At 41.0% G+C, this 19,565-nt stretch overlaps 1 protein-coding gene across 2 annotated transcripts in view; it reads right to left on the bottom strand.

Moving 5' to 3' along the window:
* RAP1GDS1 (Rap1 GTPase-GDP dissociation stimulator 1) overlaps positions 1-19,565 on the bottom strand; it is a 138,429-nt gene that overhangs the window by 64,171 nt on the left and 54,693 nt on the right. For both annotated transcript variants that reach the window (XM_063458611.1, XM_063458612.1), the window contains exons 3-4: positions 18,208-18,330; positions 15,659-15,784 (exon numbers count right to left, since the gene is read on the bottom strand). In XM_063458611.1, coding sequence (XP_063314681.1) covers positions 15,659-15,784; positions 18,208-18,330 — 249 coding nt within the window. The remainder of the gene's footprint in view (positions 1-15,658; positions 15,785-18,207; positions 18,331-19,565) is intronic.

Genomic DNA, 19,565 nt, shown 5'->3' with positions numbered 1-19,565 from the left:
TTTACAAAGTACTCACACCCTCCTACATCTTCAGTAGACCAGTCAGATTGGTGATATTAGAGCTGCAGGAGTGGTTATACAGTGTGCGTCACTGAGAGCTTCCACTGCTTCTCCTACAAGGCATTTCCTGTATCAGAGGTCATTATTGGGCATATAGGAAGATATATCTTTTTCTCTTCCTGTCAACCCTCCCAAGCATCAGACACTGTCGGAGCTGGGACAGCAGTACCCTTTAAAAATATTCCTGCAGGTCTGTTATACAGGCTGACTGGGCTACAGAGGACACTGACCAAGGCTCTTGGTATTTATTTCCTCACCAGCCTATTTAAGCTCAAAAAGGCATATTAGAAGTGCTGAAAACGGGCGTCCCCTAGTGGACAGAAGCTTGTAGGCACGTATCCTACTCTGCCTAATGGGTTATTCAAAGCAAGGAATTACAGAGGATAGAGGCAGTACAAGAGAATTTCTGGAAGCAGGAGTATGAGGAAGTATTGAGGGAAGAAGAGGAGCACATCCTGGACAGAAGAAAGAGGGGAGGAGGGAGACAACATGGCGAGTACAAAACAGATATAGGGAAACTTTAATAGCTAGCACTTCGTAGGCAAAAGTCAGAATTTATTTCAGGAACTTATGGGAAGCCAGTGGAGAGACTAGTGGAACACAGAAGCAAATAATGAACGACAAGTGAGGTAATACTGTAAATCGCTGCAGAATAAATTGGAGCTGAATAAATACCAATAATAATAATGTGTCTAGCAGAATTCATGGCAGAATGGAGGATGGTTAGGTGGTAGAACAGAGTTGCAATAATACAGACAGTATATTACTGGAGAGTGGATGTGTGATTTTTTTTTCCTTTCTATTTTAGTGCTAGACATATTCTACAGTTCTTTAACGGGAGAGCAACAAAACTACATCAGCTTAATGAAAAAAATTTGATTTTAGACAGTTGGGTAATACGTTTTGGAAAACCATCAAATACAATATATCTATTTATCTATCTATCTATCTATCTATATATATATATATATATATATATATATATATATATATATATTACTTTTTAAACTATAACAAAAATAAGGGGAGAAAAAATTCATTATGGGATTGGATAGTTGGTGAGAGAGCGGCGTTCGCTGCATGAAATATTTCTGGTTGGAAATGAAGGTAAAGTGAAGATCATCAACAGCTTGGTTTTGACTTATAAGTTTTAAGCAGTGAAAGGCATCCAGGATATTATAACAGATATTGAATGAGAAAGATAGTAAAGAGGGTGATGGTTCAGGAGTAGATGACTGGGATGTCAGCAAACAGATCACATTGAAATAACAAAGAATACGTATAGCAAGAGAAGCTGTAAAAATGTTGGACTGTAAGGGTTGGACCAGAAACTTGATGTAGAGGAAAGGAACAGGTGCCGGAGAAGCGCACACTGAAAAATTACCTAAAAGATGTGATTTGAATAAGGAAAGTGAAGAATTTGCAAGATAAGGACTGTTCAAGTATGTCAAAGGCACAAGTAAGATCCAGGAGAATGAAATGCATTATAAGATCAGGTTCACTGTAAAACCTCCAATCATAACTAGTTTACTGGTCTATAGCAGGCCCTGGTCTATAGTACACCCATCATTCCTAGTGTTAGTCTGAGAAAGAAGAAAATTTCAGTGGCTAGGAATACCAGCATCTGACATCCAAGCACCAATAGTCATTAGAGGAAAGTTTTTTTACTGTAAGAACAATAAGTAAGTGGAATTATCTGCCTGAAGAAGTGGTTTTATCAGAGTCTGTGCAGATGTTTACACATTAACTAAATGCATACATAATATTCAATGATGTAATTTTTCAATTGTAGGGTAATAGCTTCTTGATCCAAGGATAAATCTGACTGCTATTCTCAAGAAGGATTTTTTCTTCTAGTTGGTTGCAAAATTGGAAGTGTTTCAAACTGTTTTTTTGTTTTGTTTCATTTTGGATCAACAGAAGAAAAAAAAAAAAAAAAAAACAGATTTGAGGAAGGCTGAACTTGATGGACACGTCTCTTTTCAGCCTAAGTAACTATAATCTACATACCATAAACACTTAATTGTACTGCAGTGGTCAAGATGCCAGGAGAAGCTTGGTACTGTCCAATAGGTAAGAGTCCATCTGTATTTGAATGTGTTGATAACAGTACAGACGTTTTGGGACACTTGTACAATTGTATTATATATATATATAACAATGTTTACATTACTTCCTAGTAACATCTATAGTGGCAGTCACTCGGACGGCCACTACTGGTGCTTCCTGGGTGTGCAGCACTGGCGTTCAGCGTCTCCACACTGAGAAGATGCTGACTGGCACATAGCAATCTTCATATGGGAGCGCATTGGATTGGCTGACTTTGTTAAAGTTGGATAAAAGGGGAGTAAAATCACTTAGAGACCTAAATAGTCATTTTATCACTACAGTTTCAGGAATACATGTTTGTGTTCTTGACACTATACTGTTATTTTAAGCTAAAGTTGTTTTGATGCCTGTAAGATACCTTTAAATTTGTGATTGCACTAGTAAGATCATTTTGCGCCTGAGGTTTTTTCCATCTTATATTGTTTTTGTGCTGTATACTCTCTTAGGCAAACAGTGCCTTAAGTTTTTGACAGCAGTGAGTTGAATTTATATGTGATGAATGTAACTCCTCTTCTTTTTTGTTTGATATCACTAATGTGCAAGTTCCTACTTCTGCATTATTTGCATCGATTTATATATAGTTTTTGGATTTGACAGCTCCTTAAATTAAAAAAAAATAAAAATAAATCTTCATCTGAGTTCTCCAACCATACAAATATCTTTAAGAGTGTTATGGTACACTCATGGGATGTCTTAATTTATACTTTAAAGTGCAAGACTTCGCAATCCGCATTACACAAACATGGACCCTCGAGCGGCAAGTAAGCTTTAGGCTTGGATAGTCGGCCAGGCCAACCGAGGGTAAAACTTGGGGCTATGATATTCTGTGATTTTTATAATTGTCACATTTTACCTACGGTAGATAAATATCCTGGAACAATCAAACATGTCAACTAAAAACTGGATTAAAAAATGAGCAATCATGAACAGAAACAATTCATTTATTAACTGTAACGAATCCCTTAAATTCATTACAGGGAATTCTTATTCATGTCCTCCAAAATAGTACAAACATTGTTCGGCCTATACAAATCCATCAAACTCTGACTTGTCATCGTCAGAATGTCCAAATAAATCATGACACTGTTCTTCGGTGATGCCATCAGTGTAAAAGTAATCTTCGCTGTCGCCATCTGTTGAATCGGTATATCAGGCTGATTCGTCTTTCTCTTCATAGATGGCATCGTCCTCTGATCCATCCATAGCATTACTAATTCCAAATTTCATGAACTACTTCTTGATCATTTCTGATGATATTAAATCCCAAGCATCCTTTAACCATTTCGTTACGAAATCAATGTCTGGTTTCATAAAGTTCCCTCCTTTCGTTAACTTTGCTTAACCAGAACACATCCATTGTTGCCACATATTGCGCAATCGGTCCTTGAAAGGCTTGTTGAAACATCCAATGGCTGGAGCATTAATGTTAGGTCGCCTGGAATCACTGCTAACGTGCTAGCCATTTTCTTTGCTTCGTCCTTCACATCCTCTGTAATACGCGCGTGGAACATATCCCACATTAATAACGACGGACATTTTCTTAGCGCTGCACCTGGTCGCCTGCCCCACACATTGCGCAGCCACAACTTCATACCCTCCTCATCCACCCAGCCTTTAGAGTGAACACGAACAGTTACTCCTGCAGTAATTTTTAGGTTCTTTGGCATTGTTTTCCTCTTTAATATTATCACCGGGCGCAGTTAAGTACCATCTGACAGGCAAGCCAAGACGACCGTGAAATGTGTCTGTTCATGACCGGTTGTTTTAATAATTAAAAAAATGTCCCCAACGCGTGCTACAGTTCGATTGCCAGGCATATCAAATGTCATTGGAGTTTCGTCTATATTACCAATGTTATTCAGAGCGAAACCATTCTTTTGTCTGTTTGATAATGAATTTATGAAATAAAATGACCTTTTCATTAAGCTCTTTAGGCAACTTCTGATCAATCTTTGTTTGCTGATGAAGACACAATCCATATCGGTTCATGAATCATGTGCACCAACCAGACAATGCTCTAAATTGTACCATACCTTCAGTCGCCGAATATTTTTCTTTTGCCATCTGAAGTGCTAGTATTCGAATGTCGAGCGAGTTAAAACATATCCATTTTGTCTGCATTCTATTATCCAGTCATTCAAATCCTTTTCCATTTGAAACCTAATGCTTCATTTCTTCGACACAGCTTGCAATTTAGCCTTGTTTTTTCTCCAATCTCTAACGACTTTTTTGCTGATGCTAAACTCTCTTGCAGCTACACTATTATTGGCTACCTTTGCACGTTCAATAACTTTCAATTTAAGCAAAGCAGTGTAAGAAGCTCTTGTTTCCTTTCAAAACTCATTTTATTGAAGATAAGAATTTAATTATTGAGGGGGGCGGGGCCTGACTCTCAAGCAGGCCAGACGTGTTAGAAAAGCGTGAAATAACTAAAAAAACGGGAATGAAAACCTGCAAAAAGCTCTAAACCAAGCACAGACCACTACTAACCAAGAGGAGACATTAAGCAGCCCAAATATCTCCGCAGGAACCAGCATAGTCGCAAATCTGACCGAGTTACCTACCGGGGCAGCAGGCCTCCGGCCTAGGAGAGGCGGCTGATCTCCAGCCGGGTGCCGAACACCCTGAATAGACCTCCTTGGCGCCCTGTCACCCCCCCCTTTGGACCGGTGGGGGACATCCCGGTCCCCGCTGGGATCACTACCGCAGCACCAGTGGTCCCTCGACACTATACCGGGGCTCAGCTACCCGATATGCGGCTCACACGGATGCACCAAGCCACTGTAAAGCAGCCTAAGATGGCCGCCCAGCAAGGGCCCAAGAAGCGGAGCACACACGCCCAACCACCCACGGACCCCTTGGGGGACTTCGATAGGCTCTGTGCGGGCCTATGGACTATACTGCATAACCGCGGGATAGCCTTCCACCGTGCGGTGAAAATAGTGGCCACGTGGATTCGCCCAGCAAGCAGACGCCGACATTACAGGCACCCACCACAGACGTCCAGAAAAGTCACTGGGCCGCACACGCACCAGCGATCCCACAAGCGGGCGAGGAAGCCCTGTAGCCCAGACACCGGTGCTTGCCCCCACACTCCTGAGAGCGGGACCGCTAACCCAGCCACACACGAAATAGCCTCACCTGGAATGGGAGCTGGCGCTCGATACGCAGCATCTCAACCCCTACACGCTCCAGCCACAATCCAGGGAACCGCGCAGCAGAGCACCGGGGCCCCTCTCTAAGCGGCACTCACCAGCTCCAGAACCCCCACTCGGGGTGACAAGACCGACCGGAGCGGTGTCGACCACACACGAGTCCCCGAAGAGGTCCGGCGGCACAAGCTACCGCAGATCTTCACCTCTGCAGCACCAGCAATGGAGGACAAGTGGCACTTGCACCCCTGCGGCCTCCCTACGCAGGGCATCGGCTGAGCAACCCACAGGACTGCTTACACCACGCAAGGGACAATTGCGATTACCACACCATGCGACAGACAGTCAGGGGCAAATTAGAGGAGAATCTACCATGCAAGCGATTTGCATCCTCTGACTGCAATTACAGTTTTTGCATTATCCTTTGCTTTGATATCACTGACACACCTGCCAATATCCTAAATCATATGTTGAGCCTTTATAACTTATGTGTACTACCTACACGATCCATTTGCAACCAACCAACCAACATATAGTTAAATTATGCGTGAGGCTCAATCCCCCTAGTATGTTGCATTACACAAACTACGCTGATTAGCCTGTTAATTTCATGAGTGTATAAAATGTGATGACCAAACTTTAACTTAACTACAGTTCTGATCCAACATGTATATGGTATGAATAATTTTGTACAGCCGAAACCACACTGCTACAACTGCTCATATTCTTAGACCATAATCTTAAGTATTCCTAAACCTGTTTAAAATATAAAATTGTGCATGTTAAACTTGGGACCCGCCTGTTTTGCGTGGAAAAGCTGGAGGAATGCCTTTGGGGTACCTCTTGCCTGTTTGTGTTATATCTATGCACTACAAAAATAAAAAATGTAAAAAAAAAAAAAAGGAATTTAATTATTATTCCATTGTCTATTAATGTAATTTTAATAATCATTCAACAACAAAGAGTCAACATGTCTCCCCTCTCCTACCCAGTATCTATCTCCCCCGTCTCTTTTTCCCCTCCCAGTGTCTCTCTCTTCCCCCTGCTTCATTATCCCCCATCCCCGCTGTGTCTCTCCCCCTCTGTCTCTTTATCCCCCTCTCCCGTCTCTCTATTCTCCCTCTTTCTCCCCCTGTGTCTCTCTCTCTTTGCCTCTGTCTCTTTCTCCCCCCTCCCCTTGTGTGTCTCTATTCCCCCCTCTGTCTCTTTCTCCTTTTCATAGACCCTGAGGCTGACCTTGCCTGGACCTGTGGGAGACTGGAAATGACAGAAATGGGCTGTTCTCTCTCAGTCTCTCTATCATGCTCCTTCGTGGTCCCCACAATTCCCAGCAAACACACATCATAGAGTAATCACTACTCTATGATGTGGCTGTGCTGGGAATTGTGGCCTAATCAACGGTCTTCCAATAATATCCTTTACAGTTTTAAATACAAAGTCCCAAAATTTTACTATTCTAGGGCAATTCCACTATAAATGAAACATGGTTCCCTCCTGATGTAAACATCTCCAACAAACTGGAGAATTAATAGGGAGATCCTAGAAAGCCTTACTGGCACCATGTATCACCTGTACATGACTTTTACGTGTGTCTCTAAGATGTTAAGACAATGTATATGTTTTTTGATTTTTAAAAGTGTAGAATCCCAAACCCTGTAATTTATAGAGATCGCTTAATCTTTTTCCCATTGTTTCATAGGAGACAATTTCAATATCAAAAGTTTTCATGTTTAATACCTAATTAGGTTCCCTTTTTTCACAATGCTACAGAGACAAATTATGAAGATACAATTACATTTGAAATATTGTAACATAACTTTGAATCCTATATTTTAAAAGGAGCATGCTCTTGGTTGTTTTGCAAGGCAGGGACTTATTAGTTAATATGCCATTTACGGCCCTCTCACCATGAAATGTGTAGTGCTAGGAGCGTGATGCAAAATGTACTTTTTATAGTTTGTATTATGTGCCAATGTGTTTTTTACTTCTAATTTGGAATGAAACGTAGATTTTTATACTACTTGCAGTCCTTAAATTCCAGCTAAGGGTTTTATATGTTCTGTCGACTTCTGCACCAGTTACATTGCTTAAGCCTGGCATTGGACTTCAGTTCCTTGGAACATGCTTTGCCTGTATGTGAGCACTCCAATCTCTCTTTTTTGTTTGCCATATTTATTAAATATATGGTTGTTATGCTAGTGACTACAGTGCCCCTTAAAATAAAAATATGTGAAAGCTGCATGACTATGGCACACCATGCTGTGCAAGCCATCATACTTATTAAGAGTCGTAGCAAATATATGGAAAATAAAATACATAATTATACTTCTGTTCTGTTGCTGCATATTAAGCATAGTAAGATTCTTCCCACCATCACTGGCTACATTTTAATTGTCCCCTTAATCTAGTGTGGATCCAAAATTATGTACATGGCATTAGTTTGGTGACCCACTCTTTCACTGCAATATAGAAAATATATACATACATACACACACAAAAAAAACTGTCCAACCTCAATATTTTTTTCATGTAAAACAAATGAATGAGGGCTAAATGTTTGTTTCAGATTTTACCTAATCTCACTCACTACCTGTGATATGAATATGAGTTTTATAAATGATCAGTCAATACAAAGCACCAGGGCCAGACTGGCCCACCGGGATACCGGGAAATTTCCCAGTGGGCCGCGGCACCTGGGGGGCTGGAGAGTGAGAGGGAGCCCTGCTGTCTATATTTTAATAAAATCGCGGCCGCCGGCTGCATGTCGGTGCCGCCGGGTGGCTGGTCCGGCGGCACACTCTGAGGTGATTACTCACCTTGCAGCTGGCGGCCCCATCTCCTGTGCTGACAGCTATGCTGCCGTCAGTATCAGTGAGTGTGCCGGGCGGCCGCCTAAGCGATGCAGCAGCACACTCACTGATACTGACAGCAGCATAGCTGTCAGCACAGGAGGACTGAGGGAGGGGGCTGAGCTAACTACCAAGCTCCCTCGTGGTTCCCATAATTCCCAGCATCTATACATCATAGAGTAGGGATTACTCTATGATCTGTAGATGCTGGGAATTATGGGAACCGGGAGGGAGCGTGGTAGTTAGCTCCGCCCCCTCCCTCAGTCCTCCTGTAGCAGCAGCAGGTACAGAGAAAAATAGGGGAAGGGGACAAAAAGAGGGGAAGGGGGGGACAAAAAGAGGGGAATGGGGGGGACAAATAGAGGGGAATGGGGGGGACAAATAGAGGGGAATGGGGGGGACAAATAGAGGGGAATGGGGGACAAATAGAGGGGAAGGGGGGACAAATAGAGGGGAAGGGGGGGACAAATAGAGGGGAAGGGGGGACAAATAGAGGGGAAGGGGGGACAAATAGAGGGGAAGGGGGGACAAATAGAGGGGAAGGGGGACAAATAGAGGGGTAATAGAAACACTGGGGAAGGGGGGACACAGAGACTGAGGGGTAATAGAGAGACAGGGGATGGGGGGGACAAAGAGAGGGGTAATAGAGAGACACCAGGGAAGGGGGGGGGCAAAGAGACAGAAGGGTAATAGAGAGACAGGGGATGGGGGACAAAGAGATGGGGTAATAAAGAGACACCAGGGAAGGGGGGGGGGGCAAAGAGACAGAGGGGTAATAGAGAGACAGGGGATGGGGGGGACAAAGAGAGGGGTAATAGAGAGACACCAGGGAAGGGGGGGACAAAGAGACAGAAGGGTAATAGAGAGACAGGGGATGGGGGGACAAAGAGATGGGGTAATAAAGAGACACCAGGGAAGGGGGGGGCAAAGAGACAGAGGGGTAATAGAGAGACAGGGGATGGGGGGACAAAGAGAGGGGTAATAGAGAGACACCAGGGAAGGGGGGGACAAAGAGACAGAGGGGTAATAGAGAGACAGGGGATGAGGGGGCAAAGAGATGGGGTAATAAAGAGACACCAGGGAAGGGGGGCAAAGAGACAGAGGGGTAATAGAGAGACAGGGAATGGGGGGGGCAAAGAGAGGGGTAATAGAGAGACAGGGGATGGGGAAATAAAGAGAGGGGTAATAGAGAGACACCAGGGAAGGGGGGGACAAAGAGACAGAGGGGTAATAGAGAGACATAGGGGTTGGGGGGACAAAGAGATGGGTAATAGAGAGACACAGGAGAAGGGGGGACACAGAGACAGGTGGGGTAATAGAGACACACCAGGGGATGGGGGGTACAAAGAGACAGAGGGGTAAGAGAGAGACACAGGGAGGAGATGGGGAAGAGACACTCAGGGAGGAGAGGGGGAAGAGACACTCAAGGAGGAGAGGGGGAAGAGACACTCAGGGAGGAGAGGGGGAAGAGACACTCAGGGAGGAGAGGGGGAAGAGAGACAGGGAGGAGAGGGGGAAGAGAGACAGGGAGGAGAGGGGAGAAAGAGACACAGAAGGTTTGTTGGCTGGGGCTAAGAACAACACAAAATGGGCTAGGGAAAGAGAAATACAGAGGCTGGAGAAGGGTAAAAAGAAACACACAGGGACTGGGATGAAGTAAAAGATGCACAAGGGTCGCTGTAAGAGAAAAAAAGGAGACAATTGGAGACAAGATACACTAAACGAGGTAAAGGTAATAGACGTAAATTGATGTGATCCTGACAGTAATACACACACACACACACATATATATATATATATATATATATATATTGATGTGTGTATTAGTAACATATATTTATGCCTATAATATTTACACATATAGTAATAATACACACATAAATGTCATTAACATTTCTCTTTTGTTTATTTTGAAGCCCTATATGCGTTCTTTCGTTGGAGTAAGAGTTTTCAATTTCAAGTTATTTTTTCACCCTCTATATCAGCACACTATGCTGGCGCGACGCATTATTGGGCTAGTATAGAATTTTTTTCCAGGGCTGCTTTTAGTTTCCAGTCCGGCCCTGCAGAGCACTGGTTGTTTTTGCTAGTCACCAGCACTGCCATCAAAAATATCAAACTTCCTGGGGCCTATTGCACATATGAAAGAGAAGAGGTCTATGACTTTCAAAATTTAATTCACACAGCATAAAAACCATTACAAATGGAACCGCTGTTGGATGACATGATAATCCCATACAAAAGCAAAGCAGAGATTCTAAAGCACACTCCAAACCCAAATACGGTAAATAATAATAGATGTTCAAAGATTACTTTAAATTGGTTAGCATTTTTGTTACTGAAGGACTAAACTTAATTTGATGATATAATGTTACCAAATGCTAAACGGTTTTCAGATATTGGTGCTGTGGTTCGGGTTTTATACAATCTACATGCAAGTGCACTAATTATATGTTCTATGGTAGGAGCATTCATGTAATGTATATAGTAGATAGAGCTTATTTTAACTGAACGATAAGCCCACACACAAATAACACTGGCATATAGGGCTCTTCTGTAAAGTAGATTTAAAGAAATAGCAGGGGTCCTCAAACCACCAGGGTCCAGAACCCGGCCCAAGAACTCAGGGCCACTCGGTGGGCCCTATATCTTCTGGGGCCCGGTCAGCGCTGCGGCTGTGCATTAGCGAGACCGAGCCCCTTTAAAAAATAAATAAATCAATCAATCACAGCCGCAAAGTAGTGCTGGGAGGAAGTGACGGCCAGTGGTCACTTCCTCCCAGCTCCCTACGAACGGGAGGGAAGAGAGCCAGGCCGCGGAGGCCACGCTGACTCCCATCAGCCACAGCCACCCTCCTGCAAAAAAGGCAAGCAAAATTAGCTATGTGTGTGTGTGTATGTCAGTATGTATGTGTGTGTGTCAGTGTGTATGTGTATGTATTTCAGTATGTCTGTGTATGTATTTCAGTATGTCTGTGTGTATGTATCTGTATATTTCAGTATGTGTATGTATGTCAGTATGTGTCTGATGTGTCTGTGTGTATGTATGTAGGTTAGTATGTATGTATGTCAGTATGTGTCTGTCTGTATGTCATTATGTGTGTGTATGCATGTACGTTTGTGTGTGTATGTACGTGTGTGTGTGTGTGTGTGTACGTATGTGTGTACGTACGTACAGTCAGGTCCATAAATATTGGGACATCGACACAATTCTAAATATTTTGGCTCTATACACCAACACAATGGATATGAAATGAAATGACCAATATGTGCTTTAACTGCAAACTTTCAGCTTTAATTTGAGGGTATTTACATCCAAATCAGGTGAACGGTGTAGGAATTACAACAGTTTGTATATGTGCCTCCCACTTTTTAAAGGACCAAAAGTAATGGGACAGATTAACAGTCATAAATCAAACTTTCACTTTTTAATACTTGGTTGCAAATATTTTGCAGTCAATTACAGCCTGAAGTCTGGAACGCATAGACATCACCAGATGCTGGGTTTCATCCCTGGGGATGCTCTGCCAGGCCTCTACTGCAACTGTCTTCAGTTCCTGCTTGTTCTTGTTCTTCATTTTCCCTTCAGTTTTGTCTTCATCAAGTGAAATGCATGCTCAATCGGATTCAGGTCAGGTGATTGACTTGGCCATTGCATAACATTCCACTTCTTTCCCTTAAAAAACTCTTTGGTTGCTTTTGCAGTATGCTTCGGGTCATTGTCCATCTGCACTGTGAAGCACCGTCCAATGAGTTCTGAAGCATTTGGCTGAATATGAGCAGATAATATTGCCCGAAACACTTCAGAATTCATCCTGCTGCTTTTGTCAGGAGTCACATCATCAAAATACCAAGAGAACCAGTTCCATTGGCAGCCATACATGCCCACGCCATGACACTACCACCACCATGCTTCACTGATGAGGTGGTATGCTTTGGATCATGAGCAGTTCCTTTCCTTCTCCATACTCTTCTCTTCCCATCACTCTGGTACAAGTTGATCTTGGTCTCATCTGTCCATAGGATATTGTTCCAGAACTGTGAAGGCTTTTTTTAGATGTTGTTTGGCAAACTCTAATCTGGCCTTCCTGTTTTTGAGGCTCACCATTGGTTTACATTTTGTGGTAAACCCTCTGTATTCACTCTGGTGAAGTCTTCTCTTGATTGTTGACTTTGACACACATACACCTACCTCCTGGAGAATGTTCTTGATCTGGCCAACTGTTGTGAAGGGTGTTTTCTTCACCATGGAAAGAATTCACCATTGGTCTTCTGGGTCTTTTGGTGTTGCTGAGCTCACCGGTGCGTTCTTTCTTTTTAAGGATGTTCCAAACAGTTGATTTGGCCACACCTAATGTTTTTGCTATCTCTCTAATTGGTTTGTTTTGTTTTTTCAGCCTAATGATGGCTTGCTTCACTGATAGTGACAGCTCTTTGGATCTCATATTGAGAGTTGACAGCAACAGATTTCAAATGCAAATAGTACACTTGAAATGAACTCTGGACCTTTTATCTGCTCCTTGTAAATGGGATAATGAGGGAATAACACACACCTGAGCAGCCAATTGTCCCATTACTTTTGGTCCCTTGAAAAGTGGGAGGCACATATACAAACTGTTGTAATTCCTACACCGTTCACCTGATTTGGATGTAAATACCCTCAAATTAAAGCTGAAAGTCTGCAGTTAAAGCACATCTTGGTCATTTCATTTCAAATCTATTGTGGTGGTGTATAGAGCCAAAATATTTAGAATTGTGTCGATGTCCCAATATTTATGTACCTGACTGTATGTATGTGTGTATGTACTTATGTATGTTTATGTACATATGTGTGTGTATGTATGCCTGTATATATGTGTGTATGTGTATGTCTGCTTATGTATGTATGTATGTGTGTATTTATGTCCTTATGCGTGTGTGTGCACTGTGCATAGGAATTCGTTAATATTTTTTTTATAGTCCGGCCCCCAACAGTGTCTGATGGACCATGAACTCTGGCTCCCTGTTTACAAAGTTTGAGGACCCCTGCGCTATAGGGTATAACCCAAATGGCAGTTGATAAATGTTAGATTGTTTTATTCAATCCTTAAAAGGAGATCTGCTAATGCTGAATGCCTTAACCCTAATTTTCATGATAACAAACCACTTACATAATGGAGCCGATATCTTTAAACTGTTTGAGACTGGTTTCAGCTGTTATAATAAACTATACCTCTGTTTAATAATAAACAATTGTAGCACTTCTGGTTCCACAGCTCAACATTGAAGACATAACAAAAACCAAAGCAAAACAGTGGATGCTCAGTTTATCAAAGGATTACAATAAAATGGCAATAAAAACAATAGTCAGACATAGAATACCAGCAATGTGATCTGATTCAATAAAAAAAGTTCAGAGCAATAAGAAAGTAATAAAGTCTTGGTTTGGAATAGGAAGTAAAGTAGTGGTCTGTTTTAATGCCTCTTGTAAGAAGATCAGCAAGTGTGGATTAGTTCCCCTTTTGCTAAATGGCTGGTAGTAGAGCAACATATTTAAACTGAATTACTTACTATTTTACTGATATCCTTCAAGGTAGTAGAACCCTTACACCTCTGACATGGATTTGGGTTCTTTCACAAGCAAATAAAGCATTTCTTAGATACACCACCTTGCTAGATTGCATCATTCATTTAATCCACTCTCAAAAGACTCAAGCTTATCTAACAATTTGTGCTTTACTTTATTCAGAATAATAGTGCCAAAATAAAGTATGAATAGATATAGGGAAATGTTATATATATATATATATATATACACACACACACACACACACACACACATTAGCAATAGTCGGCAAAGCCCTACAGCGACGCAGTGAAGCTCATTAGCTGAAAAGGAAGCAGCTGGTGCCAGTCTCTCTCCAGGTAAGTGGTCTGACTACTTACCCTGGGACAGGGCACAATGGTTTGACTACTTACCATTTTGGCAATTTTAAAGTGCTTAAAGTGACACTCCAAGTTTCATAAATCACTAGAGCCCATTGTAGTGGTTATGATACTTAAATTGTCATTTTAAGCACTGACAATGAGGAAGCACTCATTTTACATAAAACTTGCCAAATTGTTGCATGATGACATGGCATGCCTCTCACAAACAATATGAACACATCTGTGACACTAAAGATGTGCACATTAATCACCCACACCTTTGTTATTGTACTACCATACCTCTGGCACAGCTGTCAGCAAAACACCGTCTATACCACAGAAAAGGGAACAATATTTGTTAATGAAGCAATTAATGTATGCAATGCAATAATGGAGAGATGAGTGCAAGACATGGTGTTAATATGTAAGGCCTATCAGGCACTTGTAGTCTTGACAATTAAATAAAGAAATGTTTAAAGTAAGGCTGCATTTCAGGTTCTTGAATTACCACAGTACTCTTTAAGTGGCAAATTACTGCGGCGTAAGTGCTTTTTCTGTGCAATATAAACAACAACAAAAAAAAAAGCAGTAAAAAAAAAAGTATATATAGCACAGAAAAAGCATTCACAACAAAACTGTAATTTCACAGGTATCATTCCAGGACATTGCAATGTGCTAGAATAGACTGGCTTGCTTCATAGGACATCAATGGCTTAAGAATTGTATCTGGCTATATATGACATAAACAGAATAGAAATAATTTGAATATAATGACACTATAAATTATTCACCTCAACTTAAAACTAAGACTTGTTAGACACATTTGGCCCTTTGCAAGTAATCGTTAATTTTGGAAGGAGGAATGTGAAAATGTATTAAAGAGGGCGGTCAGTTCTACAATAAAAAAAATAAATACATCTACACCTACTTTGATAATTACAACTGCATAAAAGGTAGAATTTGCAAGCAGTTTAGCAGCCATATTAATGATACAATCTTTTTTACGTGCATTTCATTTACATAGTTGTGTTCATGAAAGAGAAAGTGAGTTATACACAGCAGTTAGCAGTGGCTGAGCCGAAGTCCATGCACACAGAGAGGTTCATCAGTTGAAAGCACGTGCTGTAAGAGACAGACCCTAAAGCAAAAAGGTATAAAAAGATCTGAATAGCACCAAGTTTAAACCCATGCAAAAAGAATAAAGCGTGTCAACATCTATTACCAGAGGTGGGGTAGAAAGCAGTTAGCAAGAACAAACATCTGCTACCTGTCAAACACAATGCCTGGCCATTGTTCTTTTTAGGAGTGTATTTCCTGAGCGTTGCAGAACTAAAGGCATTGAAAAATGAAACTTAGAAAATAAATGTTACATATTACCTCCATCAGGAAGATCACAAAACAATTTATTGTATTTTAACAATTTAACCATTCAAAGGGCTTCAGAAGCAACAATTTTGTTCAATCAAGCTGGCAACAAGAAGAATTGTTGGTGCTTTTACAAGATATCCTTTTTGCAATATATGTGAAAAGAAAAAGCATTCAATATATAAAATAAATCATGATGAATAAGAAACCTACTTACGGCTATCATAGCATATATTTCCAAGGGCACGTCCTGTTTGCAACAGCACCTCCTGATCCTTTGAGTTTAAAAGCTTCACCAGTGGTGGAATCAACCCAGCATCAACACAAGGGATACGCATTAATTCTGAAATTATACATTGAGAGATAAATGGAATTTAAGTTACAGAAGGGAAGTCTTCCTTATAGTTAAGACAATAAGCAAAATTAAAATGAAAGGGACTTTCGTGGCACAAATACAATCTATACTTTTTATTTTCTTTAACATTCAGCTTAAATAAATAGCAGTTGTTTTTTTGCATACTTATTTCTGTAAAGCTTTTATAAGAAAATATATTTTGCAGCATACTGTATTTTAGCTCTGCCCGACTTTAAAATACTGCTTTCTTAATGCACCTGCATCTGAATTTCACTGTTCCCTTTCTGTCTTTCCCTTAACACAGCTTGACAAACCATCAGGAAGTAGAAGTAGAAGAAAGGTTCCTCTAAATTTCAGTCTAGCAGTTTCATTAGTAGAAACCTGAACTGCCCCAGAAACCACTAATATGTACAGTGTCAGTCCCTGCCCTTTACCCATTGCAAATATAACATTTTTTTAAAGCATTTTCATATAATGAATGTAAGTTAGTTATCTAGTGTGTATGCCATCACATATCTGATTTCTGCAAAGATAAAAATAAATGACCTATTCCGCACTTTAACTTTGACAATGGTGGTGGTTCAACAGTTCAAAAGAAAGACCACCACTCACATTTGAGTGGATATTTGAAAAACAAAGCAAAAAAAGGTGAAATGAATGAAAGAAAAATGTAAAAGCAGGATTTTTTACATCTATTTTTGGACTCTTTATTTATGTATATATTTTTTAAATTAATGGTCACTACAATGACTTAAAAAAAAAACCCCCACAAATGAGTCAATTCCAGGTTAGAATGCCTCTTTACAGTTATACTCCTTAATATTTGCCCATGCATAGGTTCGGGCCTGTGATTAGTTATATAGTATGAGACTGTATATGCATTTTTTGGGGGGGGGTAAATCAATCTCATTGTGTGCAGAAATAAAATGCACCCTTTCTCAGAAACAATGTTATAAAAGGTAAATCCACAAAGCAGTGTGGATTTGTAGATCAAATTTAAACTTTTTAGTAGGGATGCACTGAAATTTCGGCGGAAAACGGGCCTACCCTGTTTCGGCCGAAAACAGGTCAAATTTGCCACAAAAAAAATAAAAAAAATATATATATATTATATATATTTTTTAATATTTTATATTTTTGTAGTGCATAGTTTAGCAGACATGCTTGCATTAACAATTAAGATGATTATATATCACAATGAAAGATAGTAATGATAACATGAAAAGTCAAGAATACTGTACTTGGGGGGGGGGGAGGTGGGAAGAACACTATGGGACGGGGGAAGAACACTATGGAACAGGAGAGGGGGGGAAAGAACACTATAGGACAGGGGAGGGGGTAAAGAACGCTATGGAACAGGGGAGGGGGGAAAGAACAATATGGGACAGGGGAGGGGGGAAAGAACATAATGGGAAAAGAGAGGTGGAAAAAATAACATTATGGGACAGAGGAAGGGGGGAAAGAACACTATGGGACAGAGGAAGGGGGAAAGAACACTATGGGACAGAGGAAGGGGGGGAAAGAACACTATGGGACAGAGGAAGAGGGGAAAGAACACTATGGGACAGAGGAAGGGGGGAAAGAACACTATGGGACAGAGGAAGGGGGGAAAGAACACTATGGGACAGAGGAAGGGGGGGGAAGAACACTATGGGACAGAGGAAGGGGGGGGAAAGAACACTATGGGACAGAGGAGGGGGGAGAAAAGAACACTATGGGACAGAGGAGGAGGGAGAAAAGAACACAATGGAACAGAGGAGGGGGAAGAAAAGAACATAACGGGGGGGGGGGGGGAGAGACACACTAAAATAAGAGGGAGGGGGAGGAACATTAAACGGGGGGGAGGAGGAACCACTAAAAAAGAAGGGAAGTTTTTCATATTAGATTAAATTCAATAAAAAGTCTAATATTAATAACATTACATGAAAAAAAAAAATTTTTAAAAATCATTTGGGGGAAAAAGGTTCTTTTCGGTTTCGGGCATCCTAAATTTTCAGTTTCGGCCCATCCCTACTTTTATAATCTTAAACACATTTATACACATATTATAAACACAGTGGTCAATGAAACATAAAATTCAACATCCTAAAAAGTGATAGTCCCTTTTAAAACAGTCAGATAACAAGGACACTGTGGTTGCCATAGTTACATTAAAAAAAAAAAAAAAATATATATATATATATATATATATATATCACAAAACACAATGAGGCAAAATATTTGTTTGTGCCACTACACAAGCAAATACCTTTCTGATAACATGAAACTAGCAATACAACTACACAATTCTAATTAAAGTAAAATGTAGCAATGCTCTATTCTAAGAAATGAAAATGAATTAAAAACATACTGACAAAGGATGTGCATAACTGAAGATGTTCCAGCAGTTAAATCGCTCCTGAAAACCTCACCATTTTTAGCGATCTCTGCTATGATGTGAGCTATTTTTGCTGCACAGGAAGATTGAGAATTCAAAAGACTTGCAAGCACTTGAAGTATTCCACTCTGTTGTATTTTTTCACTGCTTTCTATACCTGCAAGAAAAATAAGAAACATGAAGCAAAATATTATATTCCTACTTTAATAAAATGAACAGCGTTACATCAAGTAAAAGTTAACTCCTGTAGCAATTTTGTAATTTTATTTTTAGGCATTGCAGAAAATAAACATTTTAACTAGCTTATTTATTTATTTCCTTTTCCTTTTAACTGGCTTATTGACTCTTCTGTTTATTTAGTTTTTCTGGGTATTCTCAGCCAATCTGCACCTTTCACTTTCAGGCACATTTTCTGCTATTCAGGACACCCCAGTCTGATAGTTTAAGTGTTAAACTATCAGATTGGTCAGTGTTGCTTCAGACCTGAGGAAAACTATCAAAAGCTTGTCTTTGGAATATTATATTAGTCCAATGAAATAAGTATCATTGCATACTGCAATACTCTGGTATTTTGTCTACTGGACAGACAGACAGACAGACAGACAGAAAAACCACAGAAACAGCAGACCATCCAGGAGGGCCCCCAACATGTCGACCATGAGTCTGGAGACAGCCAAGATTCGTGCTCCCTGCTGCCTCCTTCCCAAGTCAGAGAAGGGCACATAACACCGGCTCTATTACAAAAAATGCTTGACGCCCAATCCAGACTCAATTTCAGGCTTCCTTGTTAGATCTAAAGATGGAACTTCAGGACATAGGTGACAGAACTGCACGCATAGAAACCAAAATGGACGAACAAGCCCCATCGCACAACACTCTGGTGGCTTAATACAGCAAAATACAAGCTGACGGATCTGGAAGAACATTCTCGTCGGAACAACTTGCGGTTCAAGGGAATACCGAAATCCACAGCGCTGGAGGACCTGCAGTCTTTCGGCACAGGTCTGTTCCAAAGTTTATGTCCATACATCAGAGTCAAGATGGTCCTACTTGACCGTATCCATAGAATGACGAAAGCGTGGGCAGCACCGCAGTCGGCACCGAGAGACGTGCTGCTTATAGCCCACTATCACCACGTTAAATAAGAAACACTAAGGGCCAGCATGAATGCAAAAGCCCTAACTGAAGCCTACAGAGACATCCAAATCTTTGCAGACATCTCCCAGTCCACTCTGGCCACGAGACGGAACTTCGGCCCAGTAACATCGGCCTTGAGGTAGCATCAAGTCCCATACAGGTGGGGTTTCCCTACCCCGTTGCTGGTAACCCACAATGGGCTGACGACCCCTATTCTTACACGGAGTGAAGGCCTCCAACTTCTACATAAGTGGG

The sequence above is a fragment of the Pelobates fuscus genome, chromosome 6 (genome assembly GCF_036172605.1).
Source record: "Pelobates fuscus isolate aPelFus1 chromosome 6, aPelFus1.pri, whole genome shotgun sequence".
In the NCBI taxonomy this organism is placed as follows: domain Eukaryota; kingdom Metazoa; phylum Chordata; class Amphibia; order Anura; family Pelobatidae; genus Pelobates; species Pelobates fuscus.
This window is presented reverse-complemented; position numbering and strand designations above follow the sequence as displayed.